The 20,646-nt window shown below is 40.7% G+C and overlaps 4 protein-coding genes and 2 long non-coding RNA genes across 7 annotated transcripts in view; all 6 read right to left on the bottom strand.

Moving 5' to 3' along the window:
* The window catches only part of LOC135343952 (uncharacterized), a 162,586-nt gene that overhangs the window by 17,619 nt on the left and 124,321 nt on the right, over positions 1–20,646 (bottom strand). The gene's annotated exons all lie outside the window — the stretch shown is intronic.
* On the bottom strand, positions 3,175–4,356 carry LOC135344557 (uncharacterized). Its single transcript, XM_064541779.1, has one exon. It carries the CDS (start codon positions 4,227–4,229, stop codon positions 3,324–3,326), a length of 906 nt encoding a protein of 301 aa, XP_064397849.1. The 5' UTR covers positions 4,230–4,356; the 3' UTR covers positions 3,175–3,323.
* On the bottom strand, positions 10,631–11,955 carry LOC135344397 (uncharacterized). The gene is made up of 2 exons (XR_010397435.1): positions 11,868–11,955; positions 10,631–11,741 (listed from the first exon to the last, which is right to left on the bottom strand). It is a non-coding gene; the product is annotated as an uncharacterized LOC135344397 (long non-coding RNA).
* On the bottom strand, positions 12,127–13,107 carry LOC135344392 (uncharacterized). The gene is made up of 2 exons (XR_010397433.1): positions 12,879–13,107; positions 12,127–12,468 (listed from the first exon to the last, which is right to left on the bottom strand). It is a non-coding gene; the product is annotated as an uncharacterized LOC135344392 (long non-coding RNA).
* LOC135343743 (serine/threonine-protein kinase WNK-like) lies at positions 13,606–16,311 on the bottom strand. Its single transcript, XM_064540745.1, has 3 exons — positions 16,026–16,311; positions 14,816–15,973; positions 13,606–14,648 (listed from the first exon to the last, which is right to left on the bottom strand). The coding sequence occupies exons 1-3, from the start codon at positions 16,209–16,211 to the stop codon at positions 13,713–13,715; spliced, it is 2,280 nt and encodes a 759-aa protein (XP_064396815.1). The 5' UTR covers positions 16,212–16,311; the 3' UTR covers positions 13,606–13,712.
* LOC135343741 (probable serine/threonine-protein kinase drkD) lies at positions 17,091–19,856 on the bottom strand. 2 transcript variants are annotated; one of them, XM_064540743.1, is made up of 3 exons: positions 19,655–19,856; positions 18,412–19,608; positions 17,091–18,081 (listed from the first exon to the last, which is right to left on the bottom strand). In XM_064540743.1, the coding sequence occupies exons 1-3, from the start codon at positions 19,841–19,843 to the stop codon at positions 17,161–17,163; spliced, it is 2,307 nt and encodes a 768-aa protein (XP_064396813.1). In that variant the 5' UTR covers positions 19,844–19,856; the 3' UTR covers positions 17,091–17,160. The 2 variants fall into 2 exon arrangements, with proteins under 2 accessions (XP_064396813.1, XP_064396814.1); XM_064540744.1 differs by having other exon boundaries at positions 18,448–19,608.

Here is a 20,646-nt window from a genome sequence, read left to right as displayed (position 1 = left end):
TATTTATACCTCATGCTTAAATGTGCATGTTCTTACAGCTGCTGTAGTCTATATGTTTGTGCATGGGTACTCTTGTATCATTACTGGCATGTACACAAACAGCATGCCTGTATCTGCCTTTTGATCTCTGAGATCAAAGGAATATAACCTCACAATCCACTACGGGCCAATAAACAGCTTGTGGCACTTATAGCCATGTACGTACCATACCCTCGCGAAAATAAGCCCTCTTGTACTGTATTGACACAGTTTTGAAAGCTCAATGTATAATAATTATATCGAGCGGCACAAGTAACATAAAAATATAAATAATGGCTCTATTTTATTATAATACAAAATGCCATGGAGATAAATTAACCATCATGATCAGTATACTTATACATCACAACCATCAGCCTACGAAATGTTTATACTATGATTCATACTGACCTGTACTTCCAAAATCTGCCTATTATTCTCAATTGTTATAAAGGTGCCTATTATGCCAGCATAATTCTCACCAAAAAATGTGCCTATTATGCTCAAAATTATGCCAGCATAATCTACCAACCCCTAGTATGTATTAGTTATTGCCCAGCACGAGTCGCAGGCCCCGAGGGAATTATGCTGCGCCAGTGCAATATATATATGGCATGTTCAGTTGCACGAGGGCGCCTGCAATAACTAACTTGTTCCCCAATGACGTCAAACTCTTCTGATTGGTCAATTTTTTTCCCCTATAAATTGTAATAAAAGACATGTGTTTTGAATGGAATTGTTCATTACTTTTGCTGAATTTCATAGTAAAATTTTAGGTTTTTTTCCTATAGTAGCCTATGAAAGGGACCAAAATTTAATGAGTTATTGGGTGGGAGGGTGAGGCATAAGTAGATTCTTTCTCAAAATCTACTGCATTTACACACAGTGCAAGTGCATATAATCCCAGTGCATTATGCCATAATAATTATATGGTTGCTATGGTAGTGAAGAAACATGCCATATACAGAGCACTGGATTGCTTTGATCTGCCCACTCACTGGGTAACAAAGTGTATTAAGCCATGCAGATCAAAGATTACAAGAGTAACATAACAATACAGTGGATTTGCACGGTGGCCACAGGCAACAAATCATTGCATCATCGATCATTCCTGCTACATTCCAGGTATTGGCATGTGTTACGTTTGTGCTCATGCAATTACTGATACATGTTAAACAGTTTTTACATACTTGTTTAATCAGTAGTGTAATTGCATGCATACATGTATCTTAACGTGAGGTCTCTAGTTGTAGCCCAGAATTCTATAGGATTATAAGAGTCGATGCATGGAGATCAGCCTACAACACTGTCGGCTACAGCAATAGCGCCACTTCACAAACAGATGAAGTTATGACTTGTTGGATGATATAGAGACCATAAAAAATGATGCAGCTGTGAAACACGAAAATGTGGTAGAAACAGCAACAGAAATAATTATTGATGACACTTATGCCGTCGTACCTGACGTATCCGTTGTAAAGAATGTGTTCCAGAAGCAAGAATTTCCGGCAAATCCAAAGAAATGCTCTAACTTAAGAGTTGTGATCATTTTGACCTTTGTGATAGCTATAGTGTCGGTCCTTCTTGCTGTCTCCTTCTTTACTTACGGTCAGTTCCAGAGTGCTACCATGCATATCAGAGGATATTCAAGCTCTTCATAACAATACTGCCGAAGATATTCATGCTCTAAATGTCAAATATCAAGATCAAATAAAGAGTTTGACAACTCGAATAATGGAGTTAGAAGTGGAATTGAATGGAACAGTTCGCAATGAGATTAACAATGCCTTTTATAGTTTACAGATGGAGTCAAGTGCGATTAATGAGACTCTGCGCTTAAAGCGATTGAAAACACTCGGCTAAGTTTCGAGGTCTAGAGGAGCAAGTTTTGTCGACTAGGTTCTTAACTCCGATAAGCTCCTTTAACGACATTTCAGAAACACTTCAGGAGAGTTCTGGATGCTGAGGTCTATTAATGGAAGTTGTTCATTGACGAAGGTTTATTGCGATGCTACTCTCAGGAATTGCAGCTGTGACACAAGTGGTGGTTGGATGAGGATAGCTCACATCGACATGACAGATCCTAGTCATCACTGCCCCGATGGATTCCAAACTATTAACAGGACGGAGAAACCATTACGAACATGCGGGAGGCCTGAAGAATTTACTGGTGAATGTGTTTCTTCTACTTTCCCTGTGCATGGAACCGAGTACTCCCGTGTATGTGGTAGAGTTATTAGTTACCAATACGGATCACCTAATGGATTTGCACCGTTTTTATTTCGAGTTTCTTCACAAAGTATAGATGATGCCTATGTTGAGGGCATACTTCTTACACATGGGACATCACCACGGCAACATATTTGGTCTTTTGTAGGAGCTCTAGGCAAAAATCTACCAATGGATCGAAACTTTCAAGTTGCTAACGTTTGCCCGTGCATGCTCACAAATAATGATGGCTATTATTTACGGAATATCACTATTCCACCTTGGGTGGGAAACAGCTATTTCTGTGATACAGCCAAAGAAGATACGAATTACAATGCCACCCTTCTCTACTCTGATGATCCACTGTGGGACGGTCAGGGATGCGGGAGTAACAGTACTTGCTGTGAGTTCAACAACCCACCGTGGTTCTGCAAGCAACTGGATCAGCCAACTACTGACGATATCGAGTTGAGGTTGTGTAAGGTATTCCCAATTCAAAGTGAAGATGACACACCATTTGAACTTGTAGATATATTTATTAAGTAACTTTTCCTAATTAAAGTGTTGATGCTAATTGCTTATACCTTCTAGCTACTCAGTGCATGCGTTTATACGCAGCTATATATATGCATAGTGTTTGTCATGCTGTGATCATAATCTTCTTCTAAGTGCTGGTCTGACTGCAATCTTTATCGGTCTCCTATATATAATAATAGTTTACTTTAACTTGTATAAATCCTGCAATATCTGCATAATTATAAAAAAGTATGTGCAGGCCACAATTACAAACTTAGTAGCCAGTAGTAGTCAACACTCTTTGATTGTGCAAGGCTGTCTAGTTCTTAGGTGTAGTGTCAGAGTACATCATGCATGCATGGTATCCAAATAATAGTGTTGACAGCAATGAGTGTACATGCATGTACTGTATTACTGCTTGTTACGGTGGCCCTGAGCGCTATACTAGTAGTTCACCTTAGCTACTTGATAGTTCAACTACCTTAGCTACAGTATAACTTGCGCTCAGGGCCACCGTAGCTTGTTTAATACATGTCGAACAGTGAATAGTGTGTGAATAATATTCATCTTAATTTACTGTTTCAGCTCATTAAAGGACTAGTCAAATTATCACTCGTCCCAAACCTGCCGTCACCATTGCTACCAGCCATCGTACCTCTCATCACCGATGGCAACTCCATCCCCTGCTCGATATCGCTGACCCTGGGAAGAGCCGTTCTCCTTTTCCATGTAAAGTAGACGGTGATACTTGAGAAATAAGTTGACTGAAATACAGCGATCACGAAAGATCCAAACTGTATCCAATGCTGTATACTATTGTACAGTTCAAAGAAAATCATGCCAATAGAAGCGCCTGAAAGCAGTAACACCTCGATCCCTAGAGGCACAGACACTACCATTACTAGAGCAAGTTTCCAGCAACGTCGAATTTGGCGATTCTTAGTTTGACTTTTTTTCATCATCCACATTAGTACGATAGTTTGACCTTGCAGTATGACGGTGGTTAGTACTAGCAGACCCCCAGCGGCTCCGAGAGCTCTCACGTAGTCCAGAGACACTTTATTGTATGAGATGGGCTCGCAATCCACTATAACTGTCGAAGATTTGTTGTCGCAGTTTTCAGGATGCAAAATGCTCTGATTTTGCCCAATTAGTACAATCCAGAATGCTGCCGCTACTCCTACCCACACAATCATTGAAATTAGTCCCAACGAGTTTATAAGCCCAGCTGGTACTTGGTAGCCGAACAATCGAAGTTCGCTCTTCTCTTCATTATTTTGATTCTTTGTGAAACTTCCTCGGAAGGTTATCTTAATTAGACAGTTGATGATTCCTGGTACGTGTTTAGAGCTCTTGTGGACATGACGACAGCAGACTAGGTACAGGGCAAGTATGATATAGCAGGCAATTAGAGAAATTACACCCAAAGCAACTGGAGGGTAGAGAGAGTAGAAATAGACACTCTGTTTCAGCTTGATATTATCCATGATTATTTCTCTGATGAAATTGAATCTTCAATACAAAAGGCTATCGATTTATTAGTAGGTAGTCTGACTGTTTTAAGAATTGAGAAGTGTGTTTGCATGCTTTAGTGTGTCGTGCATCTGTACTGTTTAGTTAGCTTAGACTGATGGAAATTGTAGAGTTTTAACAACAATCCACAATTCAGTATAAGTCTTACATCAACAAAACTTGATCACCATAGCATATTCTATATACTGCTTCATTCTATTGAATGTGCAACCATTGTTATACAGATGCATGATACAATTCATGTGCATGTCATACGTCAACAAAAATTACATCACTATACAATGTGCATTTCTAGTAATAATATCACACTTAGCTAGCAATAAGTTTTATTGTGTGCAAGAAGATGATGAAATTAATGCTCGAGGTTACACGTAATACTCGAGTGTAGCCAGTATCATACTGCATAATTCGAGTGCACCAGCATTAAAAACACGTTGGCTATAGCTAAGTCTGAAAACTCTGTTCAAGCTAGTTTTCAAGTAGGATGGCTGAACAATCCAGTGTGGGACGAAGAAGGTTGTAGATCTAGTAGTATGGGGTAGGAACAATCCAGTGTAGGGCGTGGAAAAAGCTTCAAGCTGCACTTTTGTGGTGATGAATCACACAAGTCATCTATATAGTGTGCAATAACAACTTACTTTACTGTGCAAGTATACAGTCTCACATGACTGGACTTGATGGATGTCATTGGCTGCACATGATTAGTAAGTTCTGAATCATTAATTTGTGCAAACATCTATAAGGTATCCTAGTAGACTCGCCAGCCAGCCCTTCCTCGGGGTAAGGGACTGGTGGATTGCCTATCTGAGAGTTGTGCAGGTGGAATTTTAATGAGTTGCATGACATATGTATGACATCATCATGTGGTTTGTAATGTCTGATATGCGTGGGTTGCAAATAGCACAATTACAAATAAGCTCCCCTTGCTTAGTTTGTGGCAGAGAAACCAAGAAACATTGAGACAGTCTCAATCAGACTGGTGGTAGAAGGCTATACTGTCAAGCCCTTTCCATCCCCAGACTGGAAAGATTTTCTCCAATGTAAGACAAGTGGTGCAAATCATTTACATACTAAAGTCACTGGAGGATTTGTCTCAATTGCAGCTTGATTGATAAGCTCTGCTTGGTCGCTTAATCTTGCACTAGCACAGTCTTGCCCATCCATTATTTTGTTATTATCATGCATTCTACCACAAAGAAATTAACTAAGCAATACTGTGGGCGTAAGAATGTCACATGACATCGATACTGCACTCTGATTGGTCATTACCAGATTCAGGTAACGCACTCAGATAGGCCAGTCCCTTACCCCGAGGAAGGGCCGCTGGCTGGCAAGTCTAGTATCCTAGTACACATGCAGCAATACTTCAGTCATGCTATGCTTTATAGCTCGCTGTGTTCAGATAGTAGTATGTGCCCTTGTTCTCATTGGCTGCTCTTCTATGTCATGGGCATCCTCCATAAAAGTCACGGTAAGAATCAGGTCCTGGACTGTCCTCTTCCGGGTGGGTCAGTGGATAGCCGAGTGTTCTTGTGTAGCGGGTAGGATGAAAGAATCAAGAGGGGAAGAAAGTGCTTAGGTAGTTACTAGGTATGGCAGTATATCTACTATATCGAAAAACTTGATCACACTCAACAAGTAGAAGATTATACCAAGAGTTAAAGATACAAGAATAGACAGAATTTTGAAATGTTTCTTTTTCTGTTTACTTTTCGAAATGGCAATCTTTTTTTTAAGCCACATTAGGACAGTCAGTTGTCCACAAAGAATTGTTACGCTTATTGCTAGTAGACCTCCAGCCGTCCCAGCTCCATTAACGAAGTCAAATTGAAATTCATAACATTGGACTGAATAGTTGAAACCGCCATTAAGACGGCAATCTTGATGGCTCCTTCACACACTGTCAATTCTTTCTGTCCGGCATTAATTTTGGGCCACATAGATACTGTAAATAGTTTGAACCGAGCTGTACTAGCCTCCTTCACTGGCCTCGGATCGAGTGGAAGCACCGGGAATATAATTATTTGAGGATGACTTGCAAGTGTTTTGTGAAGTGATAGATCAGTTAATTGATAGACGAAGTAGATAGGTCCAGGTTAATAATGGGCAGCGCATTCCAAAACCTTATACTATATCAAACTAAAAAAACATTTGCAATGTGAACGTTGCTAGGATTGCCAGGAAAAGAAAAGCGCGAAAAAGCAAAGAAACAAGAAATTCGGCGAGTGCATAACTCCAATCCGTTACAACTTCATTCACATGTACTGTTTCAATTTTTTGTTCGTTTTGTGCTTTTCCTGGCCAATCCTTCAGTAATTTTTAAATTATAGTGAATTTTTTGCAAGCTATATAATGTTCGTGATGTTTTCCCCTTACAGTGTTGAGCAAACATGCAAGTGTTGGATGTGTGGGTGGATGATTGTGAATTCAGTTATTCGCGGTTCATTTTTACCCAACTTGTATTTTGATTCTAAAATCATTATCAACAGTAGGCCACTCGGCTGTACATGTTCATGGCGTTGTAACGGAATGGAGTTATGCACTCGCCGAATTTCTTGTTTCTTTGCTTTTTCGCGCTTTTCTTTTCCTGGCAATCCTAGCAACGTTCACATTGCAAATGTTTTTTTAGTTTGATTCCCTTTCTTTTTCAGTACAGCAGTATTTTTATACTCTTCAATAATGAAATGTGAAATGCCTAAGAGAAATGTCAAGAAGCAAGAGAAGTTCAAGAAGAGAAGAGAAGACAGGCCATGCAGACTGGAATATAATTATGAACACATTCATTTATCTATGCATGTTAAATACTAGAGTGTATACTTCAAAGTGCAAAAGCATGGAGGCCTATGGTAGATCTAGCCAGTAGCATATCTGAGTTGAGAATGGAGAGAAGTTGGAGAAAAGGACTAGGGACTGTTTGTGTACCGATCGATGTCACAATGCAGCTTAACCAGCCACGCCCATCTCATAAGTTGCCATGTGTGTTGCTGTGGCAGTCATTTAAAGATGGCGGAATTGCGTAGGTAAGAAAAGTGGAGCCTGAGAGGTCATCTGCCTCTTGGAAGCGGACGCAATTCTGAGAAAAACGCCCATGGTCCGGGTTCTAGTCGACTAGAGGCTGTATCTAGAATCTTCTGAACATGTCTGTACAAGGAGGAAATGCTTTCCAAGAAAGTTACTTACTTACTAACTTACTTACTTACTTACTTAGTCAGTCAGACGAAACGCGGTGAAATATGAAAATAGTGCAATTTTTCAAATATCAATAGTAATGCATGAGAATATTCATAGAGTATAATATCACACATTTAGACAGATAAAAGGCTAACTAAGCTATCTGTCAACTCAGTTTCTTGCTGTGGCCCTTCCCTGCAGAAATAGAGCAGTCTAAACACAAGTCAAATTTTGTGCAATAATTGAAAACACACACTACTGCACTGTCAATCCTATGTACAACCTACTGGTTGTACTAATATATACACAGTTGAAATAGAAGTGACGGGCATATTTATATACAGATGCATGCATCAACCCTCCTATAATTATACAAGTTATAGTGCATGCATGTATATATGCAGGTATACTCCCAGCCAACATTATGCAGTATAAAACTTCATTGCATGTGCATGGGAGAGCAGGCAATCCATGCAGTTTTATACAGACATATTAAATGGAGCTGGGACAGCACATTACAGTAGAATATAGACGTACTGTTTCAGATACAACCGATTTATTTTTTCTGTTTATGCATGATGATGATTCTGTGTATACCTTTGAGATTTGGCCTGTGTATTGTGTGCTTGCCTGATTATTAGCTATATCTTGTATATACTGTTTATTTAGCTATGCATGGCATAATTATACAACTTATATAGTTTTTCGTTTGTACCTCTCAACTTTTCCCGTCTGAAATTGCCAATATAAATGTCACTTTAATTTTTCCACTGTTGAGAGCACTTTCCATGTATATAGAGTTCTTTTTCTCTGATGTCAGGTGAGAGAGACGGTCCACAAACTGTATAGTTGCTGACAAAGAATCGTCCATTTTGTGATCATTGTCCTCTGACTTTTTTCACGGTGATCGCATGCAAAGCTTCACCTGTATATAATTAAAGTGGTGTTGTTTTAAATCATGTACATTAAGTATATCATGCAGCTATAACTGTCTCTTGCTAAGTGTGTACATATACTAGCAGTGAAGTCTGTCTGTAACATGTGGTCATAATTAGTGTTTTTTTGGCCCACCTGAAAGCCCACATTATACTAAGTTAGTGCGACAACTCTAAAACCCCCTGAGGTTTTATATACTGACCCACCATGCAAGCAGCTCGACATGTGTCTCATCATCAGCAGTCTGCAGGTGAAAGGGTGATGGGGGGTGGAGATGCATCTATCGTATCATCTATAGAATTGTGTCCCTTTATACTGATATGACTATTAATCTCAAGAGGACAAAGAGTTTAATATGTTGTCTTCTGGTGTATCCGGTTATAATTATATCAGTAGAATTACAAATGTTTTCAGAGTGTTTAGGGCGTTCTGTATAATCTTGCCTTCCATTTTTCATTAATTATATATGTATGTGAAGTATTATACAAGTGGAATAAGACACAGACAACTGTTATAATTATTATAACTTCCTTACAGTACACAAACTCCACCACACACAATTTTACACTGTTGGCAGGTTATAAAGTTGTTTGCATTTCCTCGGCAACCTCCATACCAAAAGCCCTCACATTGCTTAGTATTGACATTGTAAAAATAGCGGTACATAAAACCTTGACAGGGTCCTGGGTTTGGTAGCACTGAGCAGGTATTTATACCTGAATGGGACACACGCATGCAGTCATTATTATTTTGTGCATATAACTATAAAATTAACGAGCAGGATTGATATAATATATGTGTATAGTCTATCTGATTATAATGTAATCAAGCTTACGATTTGGAACTGTTTTTCCCTCCAAACGATTTAATTCAGCATTCATCAGAGCTTTGTAAGTTTCAATACTTACCCTACTTCGTCTGTATTTTTGCATAAAGCGTTCAATTACATCGTAGTCATAGACGTTGTGCGTCTTAGATATGCTTTTTTGTGTAAAGCATTTAAATACCTCTTCTAGATAATTTTCTGAATGCCAATAATCGATGTTTTCAAGACATTTCATTGTCGAATCCTGTGATTGAGCGTGAGTCGAATCCAAGGACAGAATAATTAACAGTACAATCAGAGCTATCGTGAGTAGATCTAGTTTAAGGGTCTTCATTGTCGGTGCTTATATATATAGGATCCAATCAATCGAGTAACTTGAGTTAAATAATCATTAATGTATAGCTTACTTCTTGCCGGTTTGGCAGGAAACACAGTTCAACTTATTGTTGTGTCATACACGTGTAGTAATATCCATTGTATACGACTACAATAGTCTAACAGTCCATGTACATAACGGGGTTCTGTATATGGCAGTGCATGCATGCAGCTGTCACATGGCCGCTTATTGTACTGTTGGACCCTGAAATAGCATAACCATGCATGCACAATTCTGTTATTTCAAACAGACTGGCTCCTGCATAATTAATTCTTACACATATTTTGCTTGACATTGTGTCCTGATAATTACATACTGTTCTGCATTCGACTGCACTGCATGGGCTCTTTTACACACTGTTAATATTCTTTCTGTCGTTCATTTTGGGCAATGCACATGCATGCTAGTATATACATGTACAATTTCAAGGACTGCATGTGCAAGTAAAGCTACTTTTTCAAATTTTATGGAATAAATATTGCGGGGAGCGGCAGCTGCAAGTTTGTGTTACTATAGTTTAAGGAGACCACTCTTAAATTTCCCGTCAGAAGCTGCAGCTGTAAAAATTTGTACTCTCCCTCAATTTATACCCACTGTAAATCTTACAGTAGTATAGACTATAGGAGTAGAAGAGGGCAATTGCGTGTGAGATCTAGAGGTAACCAAATTATTGAGATAAAACAGGAGTGCTGCAGCCAGCTGTTTTTTCTGCATTTAGAGCACTGCCACTCATTTGCATGCGCTTGTGTTTGTTGGACAGTGATACCTAGTTTGATATCTAGTTTGACATGTGGAATTTTAATTGACCACATTTAAGTGGGCGTCAAATGTTATGTGTAGTAACTGTTTTTATAGACACCCACATAATAATTATACTACAGTATCTTGCAATACCCCCCCCCCTCCCGTCTCAATACCCGAACCACTTTGAACACTAAATGCTATAATTATAGCATTCATTTATAACTGCAAACAAAGCACTAGCTACCTGTCACTAGAATTGTTTATAAAGGTCGCATCGTTCTTACACATATAATTATCATCCATGAACATTAACTGACACGTCATTGCAACAATAAACATGTATAATTATTATCTGTAACAAAATCAATACTCACTGTTGTACAGTATTATATATATACGGCTCTTTGGTTACATACTAGCATATAATTATTAGCCTTTAGTTCAAGTTGGCAACACCTAGCATTTCTAAATTATTAGCCTTTAGTTCAAGTTGGCAACACCTAGCATTTCTATACACAATGTGAGCAGACCAACTAAAGCAATCTTGACCATCACACTCAATACAGTGAGCTCCGAGCTTCTAAACACTCGCATAAGAGAATGTTTTGATCGGGCTAGAGTCATTATAACGAGAATTCCAACGTAGAAACAAGTGGTGATGATTTCGGTACTGGTTCGACGTGAAAACACTGATAAAAACAGTCCAGCTTGCAGTGGCAGTATCCATTGTATCACCACATTATTATAGAGTCCATATAAGAGACCTAGTTGCCTAGGCCTGTTAATGGGATTCACACTATTATGGGATGGCTCACTATCAGATCGTGAATTTTGTAATTTTCTTTGTTTCAAAGAACTTTTATTGTAGCCACCCCTTTCAGTTGTATTTTCATGTGCATTTTCATGTGCATCATCGTTGTCCTTTTTGTCAGAGTTTGCAATCGATACATAAACTGTTTCTTTCCAAGTTATGAATAGCATCATTCCAAAAAACCCAAACAACATGGAATTGTGCGACCAATACTCATGAATAAAGTCAAGTAGAGCACTCAATGATTCTACAGCTGTCAATCCCAAATCACGAATATTAGTTTCAGCCGTAACACATGCAATATGTAGTCCACTACCACTGCACAGCACACAAGCACAGCTCAACAGTGCCAAATTCTCAATCAGAGACACGCAGCCATTTGCAATCTTCCAGAAGAGACAATAGCATAGTATAACAACTATAGGTGCCAAAAACATAGCCATGACTTTGGAGAGAGAGATATAGACATCGCTGTAAGTGTTAGAAACTCTAATGTAAGGGAAGATATGATCCAGACTAGGGGATGACGTGTAACACTCCCAAAGCACGAGAATTGAGAGCAGCAAAATGGAAACATTCGTGGAGCGATCCATTTTTGGAACCTAACGGTGTAAATGGTTTTTGTAGCAATTGATGGCACACTTATAGTTTCATGCAGTAGTATAGTAGACTCTAGTAGTAGTAGGTTGTAATATGACCATACATAATATTAACTGTGACACACCTACCTGTGAAACTCAATCAAGCTCAATAGATCTACTGCGCTGCATCACTGACACGTATACTATAAATAGCAGCCAATCATGGGAACAACAAATAAAACCTTTATTAGAGGGCGGCGATACTTATATGAATTTTGAACTCAGCCTCGATTCCAGGCCACTCTCACAATTGAGAGTGGCCTGGAATCGAGGCTAGCCAGCTAATAGTTCGGGGGCAAATAGCTGAGAAAAGGTCTGCCCCCCCCCCCCCCCCGTACTAGTCAAGTTCACAATAAAATTAATCAGCTTATAATAATTATATCGCTATAGGTACTAGGTAAATATGATCGTTGCATCATTGACATGCATCGTACACAAAATAATTCTACACACTGAACATACACACTGAACATACAACAAAAAGGTTGTGCCATGAACACGAATGACATAATTTATAAATAACTCTAACTAAAGAAGAATGAATTGTTCATTTCTTTCTCATCAGACCAGTTGCCATCATTCCAACACCGGCGAGTGTTAATATTATCCCAACAGAACTCAGAGCCATTGCTGAACGATAAATGAAACGATCTGTTCTTCCTTTTAGGAAAACAGGGACATTTCCAATCTGCAGAGAAAATGTTTATATAATTATCATGCGCTTAAAATTGGTGGACATGTGGCTATTCTAATTAATGAGCATGCAGACACCGGCTTTTAAACATGCAGTAGCCACCCGTACCATGTAGGTTATTAGTATAAACACACAAGGTCACACTACACCTGAGATATACACACATGCACATACAATAACCTACTATAACAAATACGTAAAACCTCTATTTAAGGCGACCCTCTAAATATGCGACACTTGGACATTTCGCCCATATAGCACCATATAAATTCTTTTTTTTTGTGTACATTAAAACTCTACTTTCGCAAATCGTAATCATTAAAAAGTGTCGCCTTAAATCGAGGTCTTACGGTAGCCACAAATTAAATATTGGCATGCTGTCTATATAATTATTTTTGCCACACCTGGAATATTCTCTGATAGGATTTAACAGTATTGGGTTTATAGAAATACTGATCCATCTTCTGGGTGCGCAGACTAAGCGATCTGGTCAGCAGTTAACTTCAAAACCACCTCCTTCCAACAAGTTAAGTAGCTGAGAGAGGTCACAAGGGTCAACTGCACAAGTAGTGACCTCCTTACGTGTTTTTGAGGGCGTCCTTTTGCGGTTGCGTGTCCTTTTGAGACAGACATTGTACTATTGCATGCATGCTCTGTTGGCTCGCGCTCAGTCAGTGCATGTGTAATACTCCATGTGAGAGGTTCATACATTATATAATTATAGCAGAGCATAATTATGAGGTTTTGCTAACGACTAGTCTACAATGTACCATGTGTCATAGCACTCGGCTGGTCATACATGTATATGTCAGTATTGTGCATGGTATATAGTCGTATGCACAGATCAGCACTCCAATGCAGGTCCCACTTGTGGTATTTGTCAATGTGTGGGACCTATAATGACCAACAGAACTTCATTGCTCAAACTTGGGCGGTCGAAAGCAGGCGGCACTGGCAAGGCTGGACCACACGCATTGAGTAACTTGCTATGAATTATATTTTTTACATGTTATACATCTGTGTCTACCTCTCGCTGATTTGTATTAGCTAATCTGATTGGTGATATAAACCAGCTATGAAGAGTGGGGGACCATGCACTTCCACTGATAAACTATCCATGACTTATTAATGTAGAATTCAAACGAATAATGACAGTCAACACTTTATTGTTTTCATGACGTTGTATGTACATGTTTATACTCGAGAAGTGTTTATAAGGATCTACATGCATAATAGGGTTACGTTACTGTGTAAACAGCTATTGAACTTGAACCATCAAGTAGGTATACTTTGCCTGATAGTTCAATGCAGTGACACCGCTCTATTGGCTTGTGAATGTCACCACAAAAAGTCCACTTGTCTTTGGCCGGACTGTGCATATGGATGCTCGATGTAATGTTAACTCCTCCGAAAATACCACTACGACCACCTAGAACCATGAGAGTGCTGCCAATGGCAATGGGAGACGACCAATAGAATGGTACCCTTGCGACGGATTCCCACACAACAGTACTGGTGCGCAAAATTAGGGAGGGTATATGAGCTCGAAATACTTGCATAGTGTCTTGACCTACAAGATACAGTGCATCTCCAATTATCGAAGTCATGTAGTCATCAGTGCTGGGAAGTGGTTCAGCTGTGATCCATATATTACTGTTAGTGTCAAGAATATTCACATCATCTGTCTTGTTGTAGCTTGTGTTACGTCCACCGACAACAATCAGATGGTCCTGATATCCAGCGACTGCAGGCCATGCTATTGCTACGGGCATGGGGGGAAGTGACTGGACCCATCGTCGAGAGCGCTTATCGAAAGCTAAGATGGTATTTGTTTTCAATAAAGTAGATTTGTCTCTACCTCCAACCACTAGCAGTCGACCGCTCAGTGTTGCTACAGTGAAATCCCATATTGGAGGAGGTGGTAGCTCATCCCAAATATCCTGTTCTGGTGTGTATACTAGCACAGTCCGAGTAAAGTTATTCACACCTTTCATGTACAGCTTCCCATTCATAATCACAGGTTGATCGCATGAATTCATCCCCAGTGGCAGTTCCTTGGATTTTGTCTGGTTGAAGGAGATGGCAACCGGAACAGTTGATTGTATGATTGACTTATATGGTAGCGGAATGCTCGAATTGTTGGTAAGTGCTTTCAGGATTTTGTTTGTGGTTGTCTGTAAAAATACAAGCGGAGATTACTTAAGTAAAACTGTAAACTGTACAATCATGTTAAGTTGAGTGGTATAGTATTGTGCTTATACACAAGGCACAACTGCATGACTAACTTATACCTGTGATCAATTAAATTTACATGCATAAGAGAATGAATATCCCCATGCACCTTTTTCCTAGGTTTAGGCACGGGGAAGTCTCCCTGTCCTGAGCCCTGAGGTTGGTTCTCCCGAGGCTGAGACCCCACTCCATTGGAGAGACAATCTGATTCAATGCACGGTTTGAACTGATTTGGTAAGAGAAAAGTTTGTTCTTCCAGTCGACGAACTTGCTCTCGATTCTCCGTTTGAAGACGATCAACAACTTCCTGCAATCGACTGTTTTGGGCATCTTTTTGTTGTCGAATTAGAGCGATTTCTCTCTGAAGGTGATTGATTCCTTCATCTCTTTGTTTGATTTCCTCTATGTGTAGTTTTTCCATTGCTGAAATTTGAGCTTGCTTCTTATTGGTAACTGTTTCAGCAACTTGCAGTTCTTCTTCTTTCACAGAAACCTGTTGAATCAGTTCCAGCTTGGTCTGGGTGCAGTTCTGAGGGAGTGTTGTTCCAACCTCCTTCAAACGTCTCAACACCACCACAGCAGATGGTCGATCTTCTTGATCATACTCCAGACAATCGAGGGTCAACTGGACTAGGGGGTGGGTCTCACCAAGATCTGCTGTCATCGGCACTATGTACTTTTCACGCCGTTCGATTTCTGATCGGCCAACAATCCTTCGAGTAGCAGGATCTCGATATGTTGAAGGCTTGATCTCCTTTGGGAAGGTTTGCGTCAGTGTGAACAGAGATACTACACCAAAGGAGAAGATGTCTATGGCAGTGTTGTATCGTGTGATCCCTTCCTCTTGAGCTGCCTCTGGTGGCATGTACACACCAGTGCCTGGCATTTGAGTCATCGAGGCAGCTAGCCGACCAGGCTGAATGTTCACAATCCTAGAAACACCCAAGTCTGCTATCTTTGCATTGAGACCGTTATCGACTAGAATGTTCTTGGCAGACAGATCACGATGGGCAATGGGTGGAGTGCGGCTGTGCAGATAGACCACCCCTCGGCCAGTCCCCATCAAAAGGTGCACTTTGAGGTCAATAGAGATGTTGGGGCTCGTTTCCAGAAGGTTGTCGAGGCTGGTTTGTAGCTTCTCCATTAGTAGTACGGGGAGTTGCGATCCAGGCAGATAGCACACCCCCAGGAACTGTACTATATGAGGGTGACGGAGCTGGCTCATCAGCTTACACTCCTCCACGAAATCAGTCACCCATTTCTCAATCTGTTAGACAAAATTGACGATTAAATTTTTAGCTACATCTATAATGGATTACCTGCTGTGGAGAACCCAGGTTGACAAGCTGTTGGTGCAATTTTTTGGCAGCTACTGTTGCTCCAGGTATCTCCACCTCTTCCACACTGCCATAAGCACCTGCTCCTAGAACGCGTCCAGTCAACTGAACTGTAGCGACTATGAACTGTTCCAACTCAGGAGCAGTGATCCTGTTGTCTCTAGCCATCTCTGATCTTGCAAGAAATGGGGTGATCACTGATTATTCCTATACATGCGCATGCGCATGCCTAAGGCCACAACAAGAGGTAGTTCTGTTTCTGGTCCATCCGCCGCTCAATATTTCACTGGTCTGTTTTTTCAGCAACACACCTAATGCGCATGCGCAAACCACACCCACTCACTTTAGATTGAGTGGGTGTTACAATAATTACATGTACAGCACCTACAACAATTCAATATTCAGTAAGCTAGTGCTTGTATCTTGTATTAATGTATATACTATCTTGTAATTTGCAATGAAAGATGTTATTATGCTAACACAATAATTATGTGGTCTCATTTTGCTTTTTTGCTTTGATACAGAGCGAGCACGTACAATGGCTCAAGCTAGTGCAATGACATAATTATATAGGTGTGTTTGATATAGAGACAATTCTTAGTTCAATGTTCTGGTTGCCAAAGCCTAAAATACCTCTTCCTGTATGTTATTTAGATGTTATTATTGTATTGTAAACCGTTTTTAAAGACAAACTGTGAAAAATAAAAAAGTGATGACACTGCAAATATGTGTGGCTCAGTTGCTGTTGTCCCTCCTGGCCTCACCTATTCAGGGAAGCAACCTGACCAGAAACAGAACTACCTCTTGTTGTGGCCTAAGATACCGCCTTCAGCGGATGGTATCCGCTAAACTGTATGCCCCCCCCCCCCCTCTTATCTTTTGGTCTGTTGCTTTTGTACATTTGTATTGTTTTGATATTACACGGAAAAAAAAATACTGTGTCTGTAGCCTCAACCCCAGGCCGATTTTGCAGGCATGCATAGAGGAATGGATTGACTAATGCATCTTTCAATCTCCATGCAGTGCTTGTACATTTTAGCTGCCCACTGTGTATATATATCACAAGCAAATGAATAGACGTATAAAAACAAGAAAACTACTTTCTATACAAGTTTTTTCAGCAACTGACATAAACTTCACTGAGGTCGTCAATTAGGAACAGTTTTCCAGAGACTACTGCGCACTTACAATGCTTCATTGGCTTAGGGAGGCGACCGACTATGGCACGGCTGTTAAGATTACGTATATCGTATCTTTCACGTCTTAGTTCAGGTTCAATATCATTATCGACCCCCCCTACAGCCATCAGGGTGTTGTCAATAGCAACCAGGCTCGACTTGTAAAGAGTTTTACGAAAATCTTCCCATATTCCAGTTTTGGCTCCAGATATGAGAGTGGGCACATGCGCTCGCAATATTAATGCGGTACTGAAATTGTCATCTCCAATTAAATACAGTGTATCTTCAATAAGCACTGGACTTCTTAAACCTGACAATTTCGGCTGTTCAACCTTAATCCACATTACTTGATTGTAAATGGTTACTTTTAAATGCTTGTGACCGCTTTCCCCACTAACAACGATCAAATGCTCCTGATATGCTAGTACGCGTGGATTGGGAAATGCAGTTGGCATGGGGGGAAGTGTCTGAACCCATTGTCGAGAGCGCTCATCGATTGTTAGGATGGTATTTGTGTATTTGCCATTAGTAGAATCATCTCTACCGCCAACCACTAGCAGTTGACCTCCCAGTGTTGCTACGGTGAAGCCGCGTACTGGAGGAGGTGGCAGTTCACCCCAATTATCCTGTTCTGGTGTGTACACTAGCACCGTCTCAGGACAGCTACCCCAGCCGCTCATGTACAGTTTCTCATTCATAGCCACAGGTAGATCTGTCACGTCCATCCCCCGTGGTATTTTCCATTTTTTCCAGTCGAATGTGATGCTGGTTGGAACGGATGTGGTCGACTTGTGTGGTAGCACTTCAATTCCAGCGCTCGTAACATTCTTGAATGGTTTTAGAACTTTGTCTGTGATTGTCTGTAATACAAATGGAGACAAGATATTAAAATAACTGCATGCACACAACTAAAACGTGCGTATAAATATCAAAGTGGTGAGTGTTATTGTACTTATAATTTATGTACATCAACTTCATCAAAGATTGTACAGAAGTATTGTCTCAGTATAAACAATGACAATTAAATGTCTATAGCTCGTCGATCTTACTATACGGAGAAGGTGAGTGCATAAGTGTAATCACTATTTTAGTGCATTGTATATACGTCGAACAATGCATACACAACTTTGATCAGTAAAAGGAATTCCTATACAATACGTATTATACTTCGGTAAAGGGAACCCACTCGCCTTCTCCCGATATGTAGCTGCATTTAATGCAGTCACCTCTTTCTGCTCTGAGCCCTGAGGTTGGTCCTCCTGATGCTGTATCCGTAGAGACTTCACGGCATTGGAGAGATCAGCAATTTCTCTGTGTTGAACTTCCAACTGCTCTCGTTGGAGAGTAGTCAGCTCTTCCAGTCCACGGACTTGCTCTTGTTTCTCATTGATAACTGATTGCAATCGAATACTTTGAGTATCTTTCACAGAGATTTGGTGTAATAGTTGGTTAACTTGGCCTGATACTTTGAACATTTCACTCTGAAATGGATAAATTCCTGCATCTCTTTGTTTGATTTCCTCAAAGTGCAATTTTTCCAGTGCTGCAATTTGAGCTTGCTTCTCATTGGCAACTCTTTCAGCATCTTTTATCCTTTCATCCTTCGCAGCAACTTTTTGAATCAGTTCCAGCTTGGTCTGGGTGCAGTTCTGAGAGAGTGTTGTTCCAACCTTCTCCAATTGTGTCAACACCACCACAGCAGATGGTCGATCTTCTTGATCATACTCCAGACAATTGAGGGTCAACTGGACAAGGGGATGGTTCTCACCAAGATCTGCTATCATTGGCTGTATATAATCTTCACGACGTTCAACTTCTGTTCGTCCTAAGACCAGGCGAGTGACAGAGTCCCGATAACTGGCAGGTTTGAGATTTCTTGGAAAGGTTTGCGTCAGTGTGAACAGAGATACTACACCAAAGGAGAAGATGTCTATGGCAGTGTTGTATTGTGTAACTCCTTCCTCTTGAGCTGCCTCTGGTGGCATGTACACACCAGTGCCTGGCATTTGAGTCATCGAGGCAGCTAGCCGGCCAGGCTGAATGTTTACAATTCTTGAAACACCCAAGTCTGCTATCTTGGCATTGAGACCGTTATCGACTAGAATGTTCTTGGCAGACAGATCACGATGGGCAATGGGTGGAGTGCAGCTGTGCAGATAGACCACCCCTCGGCCAGTCCCCGTCAGAAGGTGCACTTTGAGGTCAATAGAGATGTTGAGGCTCGTTTCTAGAAGACTATCGAGGCTAGTTTGTAGCTTCTCCATTAGTAAGACGGGGAGTTGCGATCCAGGCAGATAGCACACCCCTAGGAACTGTACTATATGAGGGTGACGGAGCTGGCTCATCAGCTTACACTCCTCCACAAAATCAGTCACCCACTTCTTAACCTGTGAGGCAATAAATTATCCAATGGCTGGCTAGAGCTACCTGTACCTGCTGTGGAGAGCCCAGGTTGACAAGCTGTTGATGCATTTTTTTGGCAGCTACCGTTGCTCCAGGTATCTCCACCTCCTCCACGCTGCCATAAGCACCTGCTCCTAGTACACGTCCAGTCAACTGAACTGTAGCGACTATGAACTGCTCCAATTCGGGAGCGGTGATTCTGTTGTCTCTACCAGCCATCTTGCAAATAATTATGTAGGCGTATCTTGTTATGCGTAGGAGCGCATGCGCAAATGAGGTACACGGTACCGGTGTAGAAGCGCGCCCCCCTTATTTTGGGGCCCCCGGCCCTAGCCTCGAAAGTTGTTTACATAACCGTTATAAAAGCGAAAACTCGGCCTGGGATCAGTTGTTCGCCTAGCCGTTATAAAAGCGAAAACTCGGCCTGGGATTGAGGCTACCCCCGGCCCTAAAACGCTAGCGATTTTGGGGTGTAAGGGGGCCCCCATTGCACTAGCGGTATACACCCCCCTTAGTGATTATAGGGCCCCCCTAGAGAAGTCTATTCTGAGCAGTGGAGTCAAGCCAGCACAACAGTAATAGGAGGTTAAGTTGAGAATCAATGGCTATAATGTTTATGTAGATCTAAACTCCAATACAGAATATATTACTAGCCTATAATCTGTGCTGCTTGGTCACTGACGATAACAGTATAAGGCAGCCATAATTATGTGCAAAATAAGGTCTGTGTTACAGTGTGGCAGCACATAGCCATTGTATACACAGCACATGCATGCATGCATTCATATAGGCTGAGCATAATTATAATACTGAGAATACAAGCAGCAGCCGCAGCCCATGCACTTTGTTATCAAAAACTTTTCCTGGTGAAGTTGAGAATAAACTGCAAATCAAAGAGCAAGAAATTGTGGAGGATGCATGGTAGTCAGCCACCTGTTGACACATGCACTTGTTCTTTTTTCCATGTGTGTTTTATTATCTCTATCTCAGCCCTATGTACGTAGAGCAAGGCTCTATGGTTT

The sequence above is a fragment of the Halichondria panicea genome, chromosome 11, assembly GCF_963675165.1.
Source record: "Halichondria panicea chromosome 11, odHalPani1.1, whole genome shotgun sequence".
NCBI lineage: Eukaryota > Metazoa > Porifera > Demospongiae > Suberitida > Halichondriidae > Halichondria > Halichondria panicea.
This window is presented reverse-complemented; position numbering and strand designations above follow the sequence as displayed.